This window comes from Camelina sativa, chromosome 10 (assembly GCF_000633955.1).
Source record: "Camelina sativa cultivar DH55 chromosome 10, Cs, whole genome shotgun sequence".
Classification (NCBI taxonomy): domain Eukaryota; kingdom Viridiplantae; phylum Streptophyta; class Magnoliopsida; order Brassicales; family Brassicaceae; genus Camelina; species Camelina sativa.
The window spans coordinates 3,133,127-3,153,781 of NC_025694.1; the positions used below are offsets into that span (position 1 = coordinate 3,133,127).

At 35.2% G+C, this 20,655-nt stretch overlaps 4 protein-coding genes across 6 annotated transcripts in view; all 4 read left to right on the forward strand.

The window, feature by feature from the left end:
- LOC104716771 (fatty acyl-CoA reductase 3-like) lies at window positions 1,110–6,189 on the forward strand. 3 transcript variants are annotated; one of them, XM_010434211.2, is made up of 11 exons: window positions 1,110–1,263; window positions 1,812–1,915; window positions 2,204–2,406; window positions 2,758–2,858; window positions 3,344–3,536; window positions 3,638–3,799; window positions 3,900–3,981; window positions 4,095–4,213; window positions 5,331–5,478; window positions 5,556–5,683; window positions 5,807–6,189. In XM_010434211.2, the coding sequence occupies exons 1-11, from the start codon at window positions 1,113–1,115 to the stop codon at window positions 5,949–5,951; spliced, it is 1,536 nt and encodes a 511-aa protein (XP_010432513.1). In that variant the 5' UTR covers window positions 1,110–1,112; the 3' UTR covers window positions 5,952–6,189. The 3 variants fall into 3 exon arrangements, with proteins under 3 accessions (XP_010432513.1, XP_010432512.1, XP_019086040.1); XM_010434210.2 differs by lacking the exons at window positions 5,331–5,478; window positions 5,556–5,683; window positions 5,807–6,189 and adding exons at window positions 4,439–4,566; window positions 4,690–5,072 and having other exon boundaries at window positions 4,095–4,361; XM_019230495.1 differs by lacking the exons at window positions 5,331–5,478; window positions 5,556–5,683; window positions 5,807–6,189 and adding exons at window positions 4,439–4,566; window positions 4,690–4,834 and having other exon boundaries at window positions 1,812–1,902; window positions 4,095–4,361.
- Window positions 6,956–8,848, forward strand: LOC104716772. Its single transcript, XM_010434212.2, has 4 exons — window positions 6,956–7,206; window positions 7,313–7,540; window positions 7,667–7,732; window positions 8,450–8,848. Exons 1-4 carry the CDS (start codon window positions 7,030–7,032, stop codon window positions 8,603–8,605), a joined length of 627 nt encoding a protein of 208 aa, XP_010432514.1. The 5' UTR covers window positions 6,956–7,029; the 3' UTR covers window positions 8,606–8,848.
- LOC104716774 (inositol-tetrakisphosphate 1-kinase 2-like) lies at window positions 13,399–16,604 on the forward strand. Its single transcript, XM_010434215.2, has 9 exons — window positions 13,399–14,043; window positions 14,830–14,911; window positions 14,992–15,024; window positions 15,210–15,330; window positions 15,429–15,521; window positions 15,635–15,754; window positions 15,839–16,071; window positions 16,151–16,235; window positions 16,322–16,604. The coding sequence occupies exons 1-9, from the start codon at window positions 13,742–13,744 to the stop codon at window positions 16,414–16,416; spliced, it is 1,164 nt and encodes a 387-aa protein (XP_010432517.1). The 5' UTR covers window positions 13,399–13,741; the 3' UTR covers window positions 16,417–16,604.
- Window positions 16,771–20,655, forward strand: part of LOC104716773 (aspartate--tRNA ligase, chloroplastic/mitochondrial) — a 5,522-nt gene continuing 1,637 nt past the window's right edge. Inside the window, exons 1-15 of the mRNA XM_010434213.2 lie at window positions 16,771–17,127; window positions 17,397–17,540; window positions 17,638–17,747; window positions 17,829–17,940; window positions 18,047–18,118; window positions 18,228–18,319; window positions 18,463–18,583; window positions 18,797–18,919; window positions 19,042–19,237; window positions 19,349–19,536; window positions 19,622–19,693; window positions 19,783–19,881; window positions 19,965–20,045; window positions 20,146–20,203; window positions 20,458–20,641. Coding sequence (XP_010432515.1) covers window positions 16,771–17,127; window positions 17,397–17,540; window positions 17,638–17,747; window positions 17,829–17,940; window positions 18,047–18,118; window positions 18,228–18,319; window positions 18,463–18,583; window positions 18,797–18,919; window positions 19,042–19,237; window positions 19,349–19,536; window positions 19,622–19,693; window positions 19,783–19,881; window positions 19,965–20,045; window positions 20,146–20,203; window positions 20,458–20,627 — 1,995 coding nt within the window. The 3' untranslated portion in view covers window positions 20,628–20,641. The remainder of the gene's footprint in view (window positions 17,128–17,396; window positions 17,541–17,637; window positions 17,748–17,828; window positions 17,941–18,046; window positions 18,119–18,227; window positions 18,320–18,462; window positions 18,584–18,796; window positions 18,920–19,041; window positions 19,238–19,348; window positions 19,537–19,621; window positions 19,694–19,782; window positions 19,882–19,964; window positions 20,046–20,145; window positions 20,204–20,457; window positions 20,642–20,655) is intronic.

Below are 20,655 nucleotides of genomic sequence, written 5' to 3' on the forward strand. Positions count from 1 at the left end.
CAAATCTGGTTCTCCGCTGTGTTGTTATAGCCACTCGTCATCATATACATTCCTCCTTTCTACACAAGTCTAAGGCTCAAAAGTTATAAATGTTTCAACTTTGAGGTAGCAGAGGATGTTGAACTTTTAACAACAACAAAAAGAAAAAAAAAACAGAGGATGTTGAACTTTTNAAAAAAAAAAAAAAAAAAAAAAAAAAAAAAAAAAAAAAAAAAAAAAAAACAGAGGATGTTGAAAGTTGAAAGTTGAAAGTCCCGTCAACCGTCATTGTTGCTCTGTTGAGTTCTGAGTCAGACTGGGGGTGTTAATCAGCCCAAGCATGAATACTGAATAGGCCTAATGGTATTCTGGTCCATCTGAGCTTGGCCCAAGTTATAGAACCACAAATCATGCCTTAAATAGCTGTTGCAATCTAAATGGTTGCGAGTTGGATTTGATGACGAGTAGTTGTACTTGGAAGTAGTTGTGATAAATAAATGGGAATATGATAGGCCGTTCACGTCCTCAAATAATAAGATCTATCTTTGGCGTCTCCCAGTCCCCCCCCCCCNCCCCCCCCCCCCCTATTACTCTGTTGTTTTACTCTGCGATTCTGTATCACCCAAACATAACAAATTACCATACATTTATATCAACAAAAATTGCTTACAAAAGCACATTTTTCACATTCTCTCGATTTTTTTTTATATTTTAAAGAAATGTGTTTAAATACCGTTATTTATTGTTTTGCAAAATTATAATACTGACTCTGAATTTTAATTATTATTTGGTTTCCACAATTAGAATGGAATCATACCCCCTTTTTTTTTTTTAACAAACAAATGGAATGATACCAAAACTAAACATATCAATCAGTCAAGATGCATGGTTATAATTTAAATAATTGTTTCGCTCTTCAACGTGGGAAAATGCTTAAATTAAGCCAAGCCATGTTTTTGAGTCAAATAAGTTCATATCCAAAATATGTAAAATATTGAAATCTCTAGATACTTCTAATAAGATTTTTTGACAGCTAATATAAAGTAGTTGGGAAAAAAAAATGTAGGTAGGTGCTCACATTGATTTCACCTTGTAAAGCCTAAAACTATAAATCTTAGTAATCTTTATGTGATATGCCGTTGTACTCTATTGCAGTCTTTCTCTCACTCAAACGTATATACAAACATAAAATTATGTCGACAGAAATGGAGGTCGTAAGTGTTCTTCAGTACCTTGATAACAAATCCATATTGGTCATTGGAGCTGCCGGGTTCTTAGCAAATAGTATTCTCTCTCTCTCTCTCTCTCTCTCTCTCTCTCTCTCTCTCTCTCAGATTTATATGTGTCAATTTAGGCTTGAGCTACACTTAAATAGCATTAGTTAACGCATCATACATTTATAAAGCATGACAAGAACAATACTCTAGTAGTTAACTCGCACTAGTATTGTTGATATGTGTTATCATCTGGATTCATGCATGCATGTCGTCGACAACAAAATAAGAACAATCAAGGTAGAAATTGCAATATGAATGTGCCACGTACCACAGGTAATGAAAGTCTACGTATTGTAAATGCTTGTAGCGATCGATTACAATTTAAGAATAGTAAAAGATTGATGAGTTCTCAGTAAATAATTTGTGGTTGATATAAGAAATGCTTATTTGACTCACGTCAATCGATTTATATTAGTCTAACCGGTCAGTATTTTGGGGGTCTAGACATGACTGCGTATATCGATCGTAATCGATACAAGTTGCTTCTTCGTTATATAATTAAACTAGCTCTCGAAAATTTTAAGTATGGTTAAATTGTATAAAATTTAATTGCAGTTTTTGTGGAGAAGATATTAAGGGTGGCACCAAACGTGAAGAAACTCTATCTCCTTCTAAGAGCATCAAAAGAAAAAACTGCTACCCAGAGGTTTAACGACGAGGTTTTGTCTCCACATATTTAGGCTAGCTTTGAACGTCTGTAGTTGTTACTTGTTAGATATATTTAATCACTCAATCAAAGTTGTTAGAAAACTCTTTCTTAATAATATATATATATATATATATATATATAATATGGGTATTAGAAATCTGTATATATTGAATTCGTAATAAAATTATGAACTTATAGTTCTTGTTTGAAAAGTATAATTTTATTCAAATATCTTCCAAACCTCATATGGAATGATAGTAGAAGTTTTATAACTTTTGAGGTGTTTAAATCAATGCAGATTTTGGGTAAAGATTTGTTCAAAGTGGTGAAAGAGAAGTATGGTCCAAATCTTAATCAACTTACATCAGAGAAAGTCACTATTGTCAATGGAGACATTTGTCTTGAGGATTTAGGTATTCAAAATCTCGACTTAGCTCATGAGATGATCCACCAAGTTGATGCCATTGTTAATTTAGCTGCAACTACTAAGTTTGATGAAAGGTATATATACTAATTTCAATATGTTATATATGTATAATTTTATCCCATCGTAATGATTCTAATATCTTAATCTTATTATTGATTTATTAAACTTTCCTTTGAACTGAACTTTAACTATCACTTACAGTACAGAAAATAAATTTATCTAACTACTTTTTATTTTATTTTGTGTGTGTCTGTCAGTCTGTGTGTGTGGGGCTATCGCATAGCAATTAAATTTTGATTTCCTGGAAAATAAATATGTTACCAATCCATTTAAAACGAATCACATATTAGCGATCGACATCAACGATATCCCGATGGAATATTTTTCACTACCGTAAAACTAAAGGAATGTAAATTACTTTGCAGATACGATACAGCACTTGGGATCAACACATTCGGTGCTCTCAATGTCTTGAACTTTGCCAACAGATGTGCAAAGGTTAAGATCTGTGTTCAAGTATCAACAGGTATGAATGAATACAAAACTACTATGCTAGCTAGGTATCAATGATACTGTGAGATAACTTGTGTTTATTAGATCGCAAGTGGTGAATTACATTAACATAAACTTCTTATGTATCCGATTTTCCTAATCCCTATGACCCTATCTTATAAATTAGACTGAAATTAAAAGAACATGGGTATATTAGGACCAACATGCAGAGTATCCTACAGGTTATCTCGATTTCGACATCTAACTACCAACCAATGCAATACTTCTTCGCTTTTTTTATTTTTATATAATAAAAGAAGGGACCATTATGGCAAAAATACCAATCTATTTACATTGATCACAATTTACATTCAAATAACTCCAATTATTATGATGAGTTTTTTTTACTAGGTAAACCGATCATTTTTGTTTTGGGAATAAACTTCTTTACAAAGTATAACTGACTAGTATAAAACTTAACAGTTAAATGCCACCAAATAATAAAAATTTATATTATAGCTTACGTGTGCGGAGAAAAACCTGGCCTGATAATGGAGACTCCGCACCGTGTGGGTGAGACGTTGAATGGAACCACCGGTCTAGACATTAACCGTGAGAAGAAATTGGTTCAGGAGAAACTTGACCAGCTCCAAGCCATCGGAGCCTCTCCAGAAACCATCAGAGAAGCCATGAAGGTTCTCGGACTCACCAGGTTCTAGGCCTACTTGAAGTTGCAAATAAAAATGTCATTTAATGTTAAACTTTGAAAAAAAAGAATGATTATGACTTAAAAAAAAAAGAAATTAACGATAGGGCAAAGATGTACGGATGGCCAAACACATATGTGTTCACCAAGGCAATGGGGGAGATGGTGGTAGGGGCAAAGAGGGAAAATATATCACTTGTGCTGCTTCGTCCTTCAATTATTACCAGCACATTCAAAGAACCATTCCCCGGTTGGACTGAGGGCATCAGGTTAAATTATCAAAAGCTCTTTTACTCGAATATACTAAATGATACACCTATTGATAGTCTACTAGTCAAATCAATGAAACATCTAGTCTTAATTGTACAGGACCATTGATAGTTTAGCTGTTGGATATGGTAAAGGCAAACTCACGTGCTTTCTTTGTGATCTTAATGCTATTTCCGATGTGGTACCTACTTGACACTCATCTTAATCTACGCTCGACATTGGACATTAATATATACAGTAGTATTATTTACTCATCTTGATTTTGACATGTTTGGACACGTATGCATGGAATAGATGCCCGCAGATATGGTGGTAAATTCGATTCTAGTATCAATGGCCGCTCAAGCCGGTAAACAAAAAGAGATCATTTACCATGTGGGTTCTTCACTAAGAAACCCGTTGAAAAATAAGACATTTCCTGAAGTAGCATACAAATATTTCACAACCAAACCTTGGATCAACAAAGATGGGAAGGCCGTTGGGGTCAAGAACATTCAGATATTGAGTTCTATGAATAGTTTCCACAGATACATGACCATGCATTACTTGATTTCATTGAAGGTAACGATATAATTAATACGGTAGTTTTAGTTAGATCTATGAATAACCTTTATGATTCTCTGGTTAATTTATCACAGGGACTTGAAGTAGCAAACATGGTACTTTGCAAGTTGTTAGACAAGGAATTTAAGGAATTCCATAGAAAGATAGCGTTTGTATTTCGGCTTGTTGATCTCTACCAGCCTTACCTCTTTTTCAAGGGCATGTAAGTAACTTTTTCATTTTCCAGTTTGGTTCTATAATTATTAGTGTACATGTGTCTAATATGGTTTCAGAGTTAAACGATATTATACCATTTAACTGGAGTATGTATTAAATGCACATGCAGATTCGATGATACAAATACAGAAACTTTGCAAAAAATGGTGTCGCAGACGGAAAGCAAGACTTTCTATTTCGATCCAAAGGTTATCGACTGGGACAGCTATTTTGTGGATACACATATCCCTGGGCTGGTTAAGCATGTCTTCTAATAAGTTCATATTTACCATTCTTATCTTATTGTATTACAACGAGTATATTGTGGACACTATTGATCCGTTTTCATTCGGCTACGTTTCTAAATTCGGTTCTAAAGCTGGAATGTTTTATTATTATTATTTTTTATTTTTTTTGGGGGGTTTTATTTATAATTTCAGCATTAATTTGCATCTCTGTAATGAAATTATATATTTGATACTCCTATAATATATACTTCCAACGCCTTGTGTTTTTATATATTACTTAATAATTCGTAGTATATAATATCGGAAACAATGATTCAATCTGTTGCTAAATAAATTTTCGTATAATTAAGATTTATCTTTCAGAGTTAATTGATCATACAAAAAATGTCCATGAAAAGCAGTCCAATTGTGTATGTTCTTGAATCTTGACCTTAGACTCTTTAGAGTCGAGAGAAATCCATACCACAAACGGGGAAACTAAAAAAATATATATATTTCTGGTAATGTATANGAAAAATAAGACATTTCCTGAAGTAGCATACAAATATTTCACAACCAAACCTTGGATCAACAAAGATGGGAAGGCCGTTGGGGTCAAGAACATTCAGATATTGAGTTCTATGAATAGTTTCCACAGATACATGACCATGCATTACTTGATTTCATTGAAGGTAACGATATAATTAATACGGTAGTTTTAGTTAGATCTATGAATAACCTTTATGATTCTCTGGTTAATTTATCACAGGGACTTGAAGTAGCAAACATGGTACTTTGCAAGTTGTTAGACAAGGAATTTAAGGAATTCCATAGAAAGATAGCGTTTGTATTTCGGCTTGTTGATCTCTACCAGCCTTACCTCTTTTTCAAGGGCATGTAAGTAACTTTTTCATTTTCCAGTTTGGTTCTATAATTATTAGTGTACATGTGTCTAATATGGTTTCAGAGTTAAACGATATTATACCATTTAACTGGAGTATGTATTAAATGCACATGCAGATTCGATGATACAAATACAGAAACTTTGCAAAAAATGGTGTCGCAGACGGAAAGCAAGACTTTCTATTTCGATCCAAAGGTTATCGACTGGGACAGCTATTTTGTGGATACACATATCCCTGGGCTGGTTAAGCATGTCTTCTAATAAGTTCATATTTACCATTCTTATCTTATTGTATTACAACGAGTATATTGTGGACACTATTGATCCGTTTTCATTCGGCTACGTTTCTAAATTCGGTTCTAAAGCTGGAATGTTTTATTATTATTATTTTTTATTTTTTTTGGGGGGTTTTATTTATAATTTCAGCATTAATTTGCATCTCTGTAATGAAATTATATATTTGATACTCCTATAATATATACTTCCAACGCCTTGTGTTTTTATATATTACTTAATAATTCGTAGTATATAATATCGGAAACAATGATTCAATCTGTTGCTAAATAAATTTTCGTATAATTAAGATTTATCTTTCAGAGTTAATTGATCATACAAAAAATGTCCATGAAAAGCAGTCCAATTGTGTATGTTCTTGAATCTTGACCTTAGACTCTTTAGAGTCGAGAGAAATCCATACCACAAACGGGGAAACTAAAAAAATATATATATTTCTGGTAATGTATATTCATTTCAAATTTTCAAGTGAGGGGCTATATATGACATAAAGCATTTTGAGAGGCTTGACTCTAATTAATATAGGGTACCTATATATGGTGGGCTTAACTATAACCTAATTCTAATCTTAGATGGTGAGAAGGCAACAAACGCTTTCATTATGTCGGAATCTAGATGACCCCTTTGTACCTTTCAAAGGACGAAAAATCATAAACCTCCCTCATTATAATTGACACCAAATTGACTTCTTTCAACTCAGCGTTTGCAAGCCGGTATCTTGATACCTTGTGGTTTTCACTACTCGATCCAGCACCAACATATAACCGTTGGCTATACAACTTGACACAATCAAGAATCTTCAATCGTCATGTTTATTTTGAGCACTACACTGCCTCATGTTATAGTTTTAGCTTTCATAATCAAATAAACTTTTTTTTTGTTGGACAAACATAATCAAATAAATATGTCACAAAAAAAAAAAAAATTACTGTATATCTTTTTTTAAAAATAAAATAATAATATAGTATTATGGAATCAATATTGACGAGTGACGACAGTAGGAGCAGAGAGAGAGAGAGAGAGGGTCTGATGCGTAACGCGAAGGATGCAATACTCCGCCTCAATCTCATCGCCTTCTTCTCTAGGGCATCAAACTCGATCGCGTCTCTCCTCCTTGTTCATCTTCACTCCCAAAACCCTAATCTTCACCACCAGTCCCACCAGATTCTCTGATTCCCCTTCTCCCCTTCTTGCCTCTCGCCGATCCCGCGATTTCATCAACGTACATTCAATTTCTATTGCTCTCTCTACTTGGTGTATGTATGCTTACAAAGCTTCAGTTTTTCAACTTTTTTTTCAATTGGGTTTTTTTTTTTTTTTTGCAACAGGGGAGGGATGATTTCGGAGACGATACGAGGAGCTGGAACCGGAAGATCAGACCGGAGTACGACGGGTTCGATGACGATTACGAAGAAGACGAAGAAGATGATCACGAGGAAGAAGATAGAAGCTTGGATCTTTTACTTAGATTTGTAGAGAATGTTTTCAGAAAGGTTTCCAAGAGAGCTAGGAAAGCTGTCAGATCAATCTTGCCTGTTTCCATCTCTACCAAGCTCGTTAGTCTTTTCTTCTCTCTTCCATTGCCATTGCCATTGCCATTGATGAGTGATGATCCTTTCAAACTGTTGATTTAAGATCTCGGATCACAGTGTTCTTACCAAGTTTTTTGGTTTCAATTTTAGGTTGGGTTTTCAGTGAATGGAGTACTTATTCTTGCATTTTTGTGGATCTTGAAGGCTTTCCTCGAGGTAATTTTACACTAAACCTCCGTTGAATTGTAGTATTATGAAGAAAGGTTCTTCATTGTTGTTAAAAGAATCGAACTTGGAACACCTCTCTTGTGTTATTTGGTTTTCTTGCCATGGTTTTTAGATGGTCTAGTTCTTCAGGGAGTTAACAAGGAGTGGCTTGTTTTGTTTCCCTTTGATTGTTATATCTTCGCTATCGGATTCACTGACCATGGCAGAGTTCTGTATCTACTATAAATTTGAGTAGACAGGGTTGTATCAAGCTTAGAACTTTGTTGATGAGTTGCCATGAATATAGTTTCATGGAGAATACAAAGTCATATTACGAATGTGTATCAATATAGAAAATGTTACTGAGCTCAAGTTAAGCACCGGGCTTTGTTTCATTCTACTCACACATAGCAAAATTGAATGGATCTTAATTCATTACTTCACTCACCCTTCTGTATTATCACACAAAGGCATGAGTGTCTATCCGTATGCATATAAGTATATACTTCACATGAGCTAATGTTGCGGCTCTCTTTATAAATATATATAGTGTCATCAGAGAGTTCATTGATCCTATTGTTGCTGCTCTCTGTTTTTGAATACTTGGGCTAATGTGCATATCTTTCAATGTATAGGCTACTTTGTGTCTTTGAAAGAGACAATGTGTTGTGTTACTTAACGTCTGTGGGGATTGGATTTTTATGTCATTTCTATGGTCGAACGCAGGTAGCTTGCACACTTGGAACTATTGTATTTACGAGCATTCTACTTATACGCGGACTTTGGGCTGGTGTAGCATACTTGCAGGAGAGCCGCAACAATAGGATCAATGAACTCTCTGATGACCCACGTGCATGGAACGGGGTGCAACCAGTTTCTTGATTAATTTGCTTTAGGCTTCCAGATATCAGAGTTCTGACTTTTGGGAGCCAGAAATTGGTTTAGGTTCTTCCCAAGTCAATAAAAGCACAGCTGAATTCAGAATCAGAAAGCAGTGTTACATTGGATGTTCATTGGCAATCTCTGATGATTTAGTGAGTGCAAAAGTGTAATATGTATTTGTAACAATCAAGTAACTAGTGGAATAAACCAAATATATATAGAATCATACCATTTACCTTTCCAGTTTCGTAAATCAAAATCAGTAAACTTCAATCAAAGCTTCTTTATTAAGATGCCATCACCAAAGCCGCGAAGCTTTGCAATCTTATCCTTGCATTTAGCTGACGGCAATCATAGGTCTGCCACAGTGATATTCTGCGAGAACAGCAGTTCAGTGTTGTTTTATCTCTTCTCCAATCCAGTTCGATACCACCGCACCAATCACATTGTCATCTACTTTTTTGAGTGAACGGGTTGCACTTGGCTTAAGTAAAGGTTCTCTATGTTCCGTCACCACTACAGTATGTTAAGTTGTTGAAACCTTCATGAAAGGCCTACGGCAACCTCTTATACTCCGCCTACAAAGGGGAGTTAGATTAAATATACGAAAATCTTTATGTTGTTTATTTGGTTTATGGTTGTATAATTAGGAAACAAACTTGTAAACATGTCCTACTGTACTCTACACATCTAGTCTATCTGTCTATGAATAATACGAACGACTCATGTAGACGTAGTTTTCAGTTGGTTTTATAACTTTATTGTTTCCTATTAAAAAATGAAACATGGAATTTATAAAATTTTCTTTTTCACCGTTGCTTTAAATAAAATATTTGGTTCAGATTCGGTTTGATTTGTATGCCAGGTCCTATAGACGAGTACTATATCTTTCCCTTTTATTGGATTTGTTGTTAGCTTTGTATAATACAGTATATTTTAATCTTAGTTATACGCCTTAATTAAGAGTCGATTATGGGCATAAAAGTCACTATTTGTATATATATCTTCTTAAAAATATTTGCTAACAGATGTGTTATTACTTATTGTTAAAGAATAATAACGATAGAGAGATCAGAGATGAGAAGTTTATAAGGCAGATGTTAAAAGCGGATATGTTCTAATGCACTTACAAATATTTTTCACCTAAAACAAAAAACCAACTTAACACCCACAAAAGGCTAAAAAGTCGACAATAATGCCAAAAGATTAGTGGGTGTATGAAATTCCACTAAGATGCATTTTGAAGTTTGATGTTCTTATGTACCTTTTATTCCTACTTAGTGGTACACATATGTACACAGAGACAACACAGCACAATGCATATTATAATAACTATATATTACTAGTATATAATATATACTTATTTATGTAACGAGTGGTGTATAAATTTTGTCGTCTGTTCAAAAGATCAAATTTTGATAGATATCTAAACTAAATAAAATCATTTTTTCAGTCAAAGAAATGTACTTGTCGTCGTCGACTCGTAAGAATTTACAGAAATATATGTCAAGCGTACTTAACATGTTTGCTCTTGTATTACTTGAATTTTAGACTTTTGGCAAAGCGTAACATGTACACCATTTTTTGGTGTTCACATCAACATGTAAATTAGATCTACTCTTGTGGATTTCACTATCATGATCGTAAAGAATATAGAATACAAATTTGTTTTTCCCTTTTATCGTTAAAAACAAAAGAAGTCGGAAATATATCCAAGAAACTGAACGTAACAACTCAACATAGACCTGTTTTTGTCTAGTTATGTTCAAAATCCTCATTTGTTACCAGTACTTCTTGTTTAGTTACTCCAACATTTCTGGCCGGTTGTTGTGATTCATAAGTTTTCATATACATCTTTGGAAGAATCCTTTTTATTACATGTATGAACATCAATCATATTTCACATACGTAGCACCACATTTGAATCCAAATCCATTAGGTGAAACAACAGTACTCTTCTAGCGAATAAGGATAATTAACTTCAATTGGATCGGATCATTTCCATGTGACGTTGCCCTTTATATTTTACAGCGAAGTTTTGTTTTTCTTCTCATCTTAACGTATACAAATATTCCATTCTCCAAAAATAGAGAAATAGAGTCAGCTCATATCGAAGTCAACTGTCAGGTGTAGAATAAAAGCATATGCATATCACTTTTTATGTAGTGATCAATCGCATATATATTTGACGACACATTATATTCTCGTAAACATGAACATATAGATAATAAGTCAACACGGTATTTGATTCTACAATTAGTTAATCGTCAGCACTTGATAAGTCTATGTCAGTGCATATATATCTTGAACATCAAGTATCGTATTCTATCTGCACCATATGCTGATGAAATTCTAGAATCATATGTTTTACTCAATTGGAATTTTTTTTTGCCTCATTTACTACTATACTCACAAATTGTCTTAAAATTAGGTCAAACAACGAACACAAAGTTGTGTGTTAGTAATTTGAATTAATTGTATCTTAGTAAGTTGAATAAAAAAAAAGGTGACTGGTTTTTTAGTGTTAGAACAAAATAATACATAGTAACACAATCATACACTAGAGTTATAGTGTTTACGCAAAATATATAATGATGATGTACTGAAAACTAGTCTTACTTGATGAATAAATTTTGTTGTTATATACTTGCATTACGAACATAAGTAATTATTTTCCAACTATTTCAAAAGTACATGATCAAACCGTACATTTAATAATAATTGTATATGATAGCTAAACTTCATTAGAAAATTTTAAAACGTGGAAAAAGGTTTACTACTCATGATTATAGTAAATAAATATTATGGTAGTTTGATATATATGTGTAATCTACCTCAAACGAAAGGAAGATTCTGACAGAAACAAGAGACTCTGCTGCCTAACAAAAGGAGCATATTCCCTTGCATGTTGTTCATCGTCATACTCATATATTCCAATGAAGTCAATTGCATTTATCATTAGTTTATTATATATGTTATAATCTATAATATAAGTTGGAAATCAGTAGATTAACCTCTAGCTTTTTGTCGTTTTTAATTGGATGTAATCTAAAGACCTGATCCACTAGAAAAGATCTTTAAGCTAATCTGTTAAGACATTTTGCAACATTTGCTTTTTCATTTTATAAAATATTATTGTTTTCGCTCAACTTTTATGTGCAACAATAAAGAAATCGACAGATACCAAAGTTTCTATAAAATAATTATAGTTGTGGGCACGTAAAACTACTATCAGATTTGCATGCGCGTGCGGACGAGCATAGATTAAGAAACAGACAAGCTTATCCAAATATCTAGCGTCGTCTTAGAAAATCAAAGAATACTAAAGCTCGTCAAATCGAAGACCATAGAACCCTAACAGGCAATAGCTTCCACCTCTAGGATTCTCTAGAGGCTGCTTAATTTACACACACATTAAATCGAAACTAACAAAAATTTGGTAAACATTGACAAAGAATTTAATTTACAAGTAGTTGGACGATCCACCAAAACGAGTACAATAAAAAAAAAAAAAAGATACGATACGAAGAGTTAGATTATTATTAATTACGGTTGAGTAGCTCTGAATTGTGAAACATTAACGTATAGATGCTGGAGGACGGCAGTTCATGAGCCATCGTAATGTTGACACTAATTATAAGCTGCCACGCAATATTGTAAAATCAACGAAAAGCTTCTAAAACTATTTCGCAGGAGTTAAACATTTGAAAGATCCAACAAATAGCAAGGATCAATCACATCAAACATCATGTTATGGCAGACACATAAATCGTCCATTTCAATTCTTTTGGACCATTAGGCTCGAATAGGAATTCACCACCTAGGTTGCATGGAAACGGAAATGGATACGCGAAAAGGAAACGTTTCGGAAACGGGAAACGATTTTTTTTTAAAAATTAAGTAATGGAAACGTGTAGGAAACATATATATATATATATGTCTATACAAATATATATATATATATATATATATATATATATAATAAGTCTCCAAACATAAAAACCATATTAAAAAAAATCTGAAACAACACAAATTCAAAACAGAAATATTAAATAGTTTAGTTAAAAGTAAAATTGTAAAAAAATAAACGTTCAAAATCAATTTTTTAACCAGCATCGCCATATATTTAGGGATTTTAGCTTTTAAGCTACTAATTATATTATTTTGTTTTTCATTATATGTATCATGAATACTTATATTTTCAAATTATTTATTTATTAAATTTTGAAATTATAAAAAAGAGTTTTTGTTGCGTTTCCAAAACGGAAACGAAATTTCCATCGTATTTCCAAATAGAGATTTTTAGAAATCGTGTTTCTGTGACTTGTTTCCGAGTTTCCACAAGTTTCCATGTAACATAGCTCACCACCACAAAAGATTTGGTGACGTAGGTATATAGGCAAATTAAGAGATATTGATTAAATTGCCTACCCAATCATCGTAGTATATAGAGTTTCAACTTTTCGAAAGCCAAACGTGCTTTAACCAAATCTTGTTTCATTAAAAAATATGTTACGAAAAAAAGAACATTGGCAATTATTAAAAAAACCCAAATACGATTATATCCAGTGTAACACATACGGTATGAAAAGCACATACACTGTACAATGTATTAAATGTTAGACTACGTGTAATTCATTAAAAAGAGAAAAAAACATATAAAAAAGAGTTAAATACGTGGAAACTCTTAAACAGCTTTAAGGAAAATAATAAATCTGAAAAGAAAAAGGGAAAAAAAAAAGCAAATCTTTGGGGGAACGAGAGAGAGACCATTTTCACTAAATAAAAAACATATCTTTTTCTGCAAATACTCTCATCTCTCTCTCTATAAATATTTGATCTTCAGACCAATCTCTCTCCCTCAACATCCTCCTCATCTCATTCCTCTCTCTCTGATTTCTTCGCCCTGTATTGATTTTGACAGATACGTTTAGTGTTCAAAAGTTTTCATCTTTTGTTTTGTTTCTCTCTCGCTCTCTCGTTCTCGAGACAAAAACACTCTCTCTAATAGGGGAAGTGCCTAAATTCAAACCACTTGCGTGTAAGAGGATAAAGAATCTGAGAGGGATCTTTAAAGATTCTACCTTTGCCCTCTTCTCTCTCTCTCTCTTTTTTTTTTTAATACCGCTTCCATTCATGTTTGCTTCCTGCGAGATCGAAACTGCCCGATTGAGCCGTAATTTGGGGATTACCTGCAATTTAGGGTTCGCCTGCGGTGGATTTGAAGACTTTGGTATGAGATTCGAAGGGGAAAACATGGTTCCAACCAAAGCTGAAGAGGAAGAAGACGACGGCGGCAGAGAAGTGGCTGTCACCGAAGCGTCGCCGTTTCAGTTTCACCAGCCGTTGCTGCAGCAGCAGAAACTCGTTGTTGGGTATGCTCTCACTCCCAAGAAGAAGAAGAGTTTCTTGCAGCCCAAGCTTGAAGTTCTTGCTAGGTAACGAAATGCGAACCCCAAATTTGCTCATTTGATTGTCAAGTTTTGATTTTTACACTACAAAGTTTCCAAATTTGTTGAACAATCTTGTGACTGTGTCCTTTTTTTTTTAAATTGATTGTTCCACTACTTTACCTGAGAAGACTGTTCCTTTGTTGGCGTTTAGAGAGAGCCGACAAGTTCTTTTCTACCTTTAAAAAGATATTTAGGACTTTGACATTTTCTTCTAGATTTGGTTCTTGTTTCCTTACTCTTGTTTTGGTTCTTATTATTGGTTTTCCTGATTCTGTTGCGGAGGACCATTGCCACTTGCCACTGTCTTGTCATCTGCCATGTTTTTGTCCTTAATCGACTCCTTTTGCTTATACTTACACTAGTATACTAATGTACTTGTGGCATCAGGAATCTTTTTATAACTTCCTTAGTTTCTGTGGGAATATTCCTTGTTAAATCCATTTAGATTAGTCTCAGTCTCTATTGAGGTTTGACTTTGGCTTAAAAATATAAAAAAATACACTTGATGTTTTGCTTTTTTCTGCGGCTTTGAAATCTTCTTCAGTCACATGGGTGTTTTTGGCTAAAACGATCACTGGTTCAACATAAATTATCATGTTCTAGAATGTCTCAAATTGGTCAAAGAGAACTTTTCTTAATTGGTTTTTGTTCAGTTTGGTCTCTGCTTTGTTGCTTTCTAATCAACCTATAGCTTTCATTCTTTTTCTTCCTCCAGTATCGTTTTGAACAAAATGCTAACACTACTACATTTTGTGTGTCTGTCTATTTTAGGAGAAAAGGCATTTTCTTTGTCCCCATCGATTTGAACCGCCCTCTTTCTGAACAAGGGCCATTTGATGTCGTTTTGCATAAGGTTCGTGAAAGAATGCTCCGAGCTTGTATCTGTGTGTTTCTACTGGAATTCTAATGAACTATATGATTATTCTCCTGCAGTTGCTGGGAAAAGAGTGGCAAGAAGTTATTGAGGTTCGAAAAACTGTCTGCCTTTCTTTAAATTTTATTGGTTTGAGAATGTAAATGTGTGTTCAACTTAAATAGGATTAGTATTCGACTGTTAAGCTAGATCAGTTTGTGGACATTATCCTTTCAGCAGGAGTATATTGTCATCGAATCATGTTCGACAATCTCATGTTTGTATCGCGTGTTTGTAGGATTACCAGCAAAACCACCCAGAAGTGACTGTGCTTGACCCACCAGGTTCAATACAGCGTATATATAATCGACAATCGATGCTTCAGGGTATGGCAGATTTGCATCTGTCAGATTGCAGTGGTAACAACCCTCCTCAATAAGTTATCTTCACACTGAAATTTTCAAAATATTTCTTAAGTTTCTATATAAGTGATTTTTTATCTGGTAAATCTATGTAGGCAGCATTTTTGTTCCGAAGCAAATGGTTGTCTTGAAAGATTCAGCAGCTAGTGCTGACAAAGTTGTGGAAGCTGGTCTTAAATTTCCACTAGGTAAAAACTGAACATATTATCTTAACATTAATTCTTCTTATATTTAGATGATGATGATGATGACCAGGGGCTGACATTGGTTCAAACTTATTTATTGTCAACTTTTTCCGCAGTTGCAAAGCCGCTCTGGATTGATGGAACTGCGAAGTCACATCAATTGTACTTAGCTTATGACAGGCGCTCACTTGCAGAACTTGACCCGCCTTTAGTCCTTCAAGAGTTTGTAAATCATGGTATTGGGTTTTAACTTCACTAAGCAATTTTCCCCATGTATAGATCTTCAAAATACTCAATGCATCTTTCTTTGGTGCATGAAGGTGGAGTTATGTTCAAGGTTTTTGTGGTGGGTGATATTATAAAAGTCATGAGACGGTTTTCTCTACCAAATGTGAGTAATTGTGAAAAAGCCAAAGTTGATGGCGTCTTCCAATTCCCAAGAGTTTCATCTGCTTCTGCTTCAGCGGATAACGCTGACTTGGACCCTCGTGTTGCTGAACTCCCTCCAAAGCCTTTCCTCGAGGCCCTTGTAAAAGAGCTAAGAAGCTTACTGGTATAAAATTTTCGCTGCTTTTCTCCACTTTTTCCCTTGCAAGTCCGGTTTTTCAAATATAGTTTTTTTTCTTTGATAGGGACTTCGTCTCTTCAACATAGACATGATCAGGGAACATGGGAGCAAAAACACGTTTTACGTTATTGACATCAACTATTTTCCAGGCAAGTTTTTGGGTAGTTTTTTAAATATGATCTTCTCAGAGGAGCAGAGAAATGAAGGTTTAATACTGTTTGAAATGCATTTGCAGGTTACGGAAAGATGCCAGATTACGAGACTGTATTTGTAGATTTCTTCCAAAATCTGGCGCAAGCAAAACATAAGAAGCGACAACATTGTAAATGATGAAGATGGGAGGCAGTGTTAGATGATGTTCTAAGGAGCGACAAATAAGAAAAATGTCTAATTATGGATTTGTACAGAACTAGCTCTCCCTTTTGGAAGCTGTATTATCAGATAACAAGTTTTGGTTACTGATACTTATGACTTATATATGAGTTTTAACTTTTAAATAAAAAAGCCTTCACAACGCAGTTGAGTTGACCACAAAAACAAAACTGAGTTATCTCAACTGAGACCATTCCGGTTAGTTATAAACCGAACCAATTTTAGCTGGTTCAATCAAAATTGATTTCTTCGTCTCTAAAACGCAATCCCTTAAACCTTATTCCTCACTTGAGCTAAAATCTCGTCCCAACAATGTCTCTGCTCCTGCGAACTTTGCCTCTTCGACCTGCTCGTTTCCTCTCCGCCACCGCCGTATCCGCATCAAACGCCGCCGTTTTATTCTTCGTACCCAAACGGAGAAACCCACTTCCCGGAACCCGAAGAACCTTCTCCAATTCTACTGTTGCGGCTACCTCCGGCGATGTCGTAGTGAAGCCGGTTCCATCTCCTCCGTCGGTTCTCCGGTGGGTATCTCGCACAGGGCTATGCGGCGAATTATCAGTCGAAGATGTTGGTAAAAGGGTCCGCCTTTGCGGATGGGTCGCACTTCACAGAGTCCATGGAGGTCTCACTTTCCTTAATCTTAGAGATCATACCGGCATTGTCCAGGTTTGAGATTTCACCTTTTCTTACCTAATGTTTTACGTTATAGCTGTAAAGTGTTAAGTAACAATAGATTGATTGGTTGTTTCTTTCTATCCGAATCTCTTAACTGGAGTATTGCTAATTCAAGGTTTGACTTGTTATTTTAGCTCTGATGGTTGCAATGGGGCAAAACGATTATCTTTGATTAAACTCGTTGAATTCGTTTGTGCAACGCAAAGGTGTATAATTGGGGACTGTATGCTTCGATTACGATTGAAAGTTTATAATTTTAGGTAACGACAGTTCCGGATGAGTTTCCTGAGGCACATGGCTTGATCAATGACATGAGGCTTGAGTACGTCGTTTTGGTGGAAGGTACTGTTCGAAGCAGGCCAAATGAGGCCATCAACAAGAAAATGAAAACAGGATTCATTGAGGTATGACTTCCCTTCTCACTTAACTCAGCTGCGTTTTATATATATCCTATATGTTTTGGTTCTCTCGAAAGTTGATGCGGGTAGTATGTTGCACTAGGTAGTTGCAGAGCATGTTGAAATATTGAATCCTGTGAGGGCAAAGCTTCCCTTTCTAGTTACTACTTCAGACGAGACAAAAGATTCAGTGAAAGAAGAAATCCGCTTAAGGTGAAACATTAGCTGTATGTTCTATCATATTGAATCTCGAAATGCTTACTAATACTTGGGCTTTTGGTTTTATGATGTTAGATTTCGGTGCCTTGATCTACGCCGTCAGCAAATGAAGAATAATATAGTTCTTCGCCATAACGTGGTGAAGCTAATTAGAAGATATCTAGAAGACAGACATGGGTTCATTGAGGTATTTCCTTCTCTATTTGAAAAAGCCTCTGTATTTATTTTTGCTATGTTTTCAGTTTTTGGGAGTTAACTTGATTTTTCCATCTTGATTTGTTTGTTTGTACCAGATTGAAACTCCAATACTCTCGAGATCTACTCCAGAAGGCGCGCGAGATTATCTGGTTCCCTCTAGAATTCAGGTGCCTTTATTTCGATTTACCCTGGTTCTGTCAGAGGATTAAGTTTCCCTTAAGTATAAGCTTATATCATAGTTTATTGGTCTGATTCTTTCAAATCTCTCTATCGAAGTCAGGAACATTCTATGCTTTGCCTCAAAGTCCTCAGCTCTTCAAACAGATGTTAATGGTCTCTGGTTTTGACAAATATTACCAGATAGCAAGGTATGTATATGATCTTTTGGCACTTGAGATTGGTCCAACATAAGCCTCACTAACATAAGTGACTCATCACCTTCATGTACCACCAAAAGCAGGACTCTTAAGCAAATGATTTCTCTCTCATGCGTTTTGTTTCTTATTATCAGATGTTTTAGAGATGAAGATTTAAGAGCTGACAGGCAGCCTGAATTCACTCAGCTTGATATGGAAATGGCTTTCATGCCTATGGAGGACATGCTGAAGCTGAATGAAGATCTTATCCGTAAGGTTGGGATACTATTGAGTTTTTTTGTTACTTCGTATCTTCTATGATAGTGAATTTTGTGAGGAAATTTGTGTGCGAAGTTGTTGCTTCATGATGTGTTTCTGTTAATCCTATATGTTCTGAGATTCCGAAGCTCGTTTTCTTTGTAGATCTCTTCACGTCAATTTAGTTTGATGTTCTTTCAGCATTTTTAACTGTTTGACCTTCTTGTGCAGGTCTTTTCAGAGATCAAAGGTATCCAGCTACCTGATCCATTCCCAAGGCTGACATATGCTGATGCAATGGATCGATATGGCTCAGATAGACCAGATACACGATTTGATCTTGAGTTGAAAGACGTAATAATTGCATAAGCTAGTTATTTTAATTTACCAGGAAGTGGGATTTAGAGTTGTTTCCCAATTGTACAGAAACTTACAATTCAATTTTGAAGTTTAAATCCCTAAATTCTGAAATGCAGGTGTCAAACGTTTTCACAGAATCGTCCTTCAGGGTTTTTACGGAGGCCCTTGAAAGTGGTGGAATCATTAAGGTATTATGTGTGCCTTTGGGTGCTAAAAAGTATTCCAACTCAGCTCTCAAAAAAGGAGATATTTACAATGAAGCCATAAAATCCGGAGCAAAGGGTCTGCCTTTCTTGAAGGTCTTGGATAATGGTAAATAAATAAATCATGTTTACTTCTTTCTCTTGGACTTGTATGTTTCTAAGGATAGACATATAACTATACTTTGTACATTTGGTCTGAAGGTCTAATCTTATGATGCAGGCGAGGTCGAGGGAATTGCAGCATTAGTTTCTAGTTTAGACTTGCAGGGTAAAACAAACTTTGTGAAACAATGTGGAGCAGCACCTGGTGATCTTATATTATTTGGAGTGGGTTCTGTTACTTCGGTTAATAAAACCCTAGATAGGTTAAGACTCTTTGTAGCCCATGACATGGATTTGATTGACCATGTAAGTTTCTCCATTGGTCAATCACTTTTTCGTTCCACTTGATAACAGTTCATCAGATTTATGCCAGTTCTTGTATATTATACAGTTCAAGCACTCAATTCTGTGGGTGACAGATTTTCCAATGTTCGAGTGGAATGAGCCAGAGCAGAGGCTTGAGGTCTGCTGTTTCATAATTTGATTTCTTGCCTGAGATGAGATTTATGTCCAATATATTGTGTGCTAATATGAAAAGACCTTCCTCTTCAGGCATTACATCATCCATTCACAGCTCCTAAGCCTGAAGATATGGATGACTTGCCTTCTGCACGAGCTCTCGCTTATGACATGGTCTATAATGGGGTTGAGGTAAACCAGAAAGCTTGACCATTTTTTTCTCTCTGGAACAATCCCTTGGGAGTTTTTTTGAGACGCTCTATTATTTATACCAGATTGGTGGAGGAAGTTTGAGGATATATAAGCGGGACGTTCAAGAAAAGGTTTTGGAGATCATTGGCATCTCACCTGAAGAGGTGATAATCATTTTCTTTTAATTTGGGAACTATCCATTATAAATGGATTACTCATGTTATTCGGGAGCGCCTTATCTATCATGTTTTCTTCTGCAAACAGGCCGAAGCAAAGTTTGGCTACCTTTTGGAGGCTCTTGACATGGGTGCTCCTCCTCATGGTATGTAATTATCTCTTAAGGTCAATTATCTCTGAAGAAAACATTACATGATCTCGACGTCCATGTTTTAAAGTCTAGATTGTTTGACCTGTCATTTGTTGTGTGCGGATGAGCCGTTTAGGATCTTTAAGATATGGGACTTAAAAACTTTTTTGACAATTTGTCGATAACTTGGTATCTTGTGATGATGATGCTGCTGAACAAGATTAGTTAAGCATGGTTAATGAAACATTAGAATTGATATGAACTTGCAGGGGGAATTGCTTATGGACTAGATAGAATGGTGATGATGCTGGGAGGTGCGAGTTCCATAAGAGATGTAATAGCCTTCCCAAAGACAACCACGGCGCAATGTGCCTTGACGAGGACTCCCTCGGAAGTCGATCCAAAGCAGCTCCAAGAGCTTTCCATCCGCACCAAATAGCTCTCAACACAAACATAATTGTTGTATC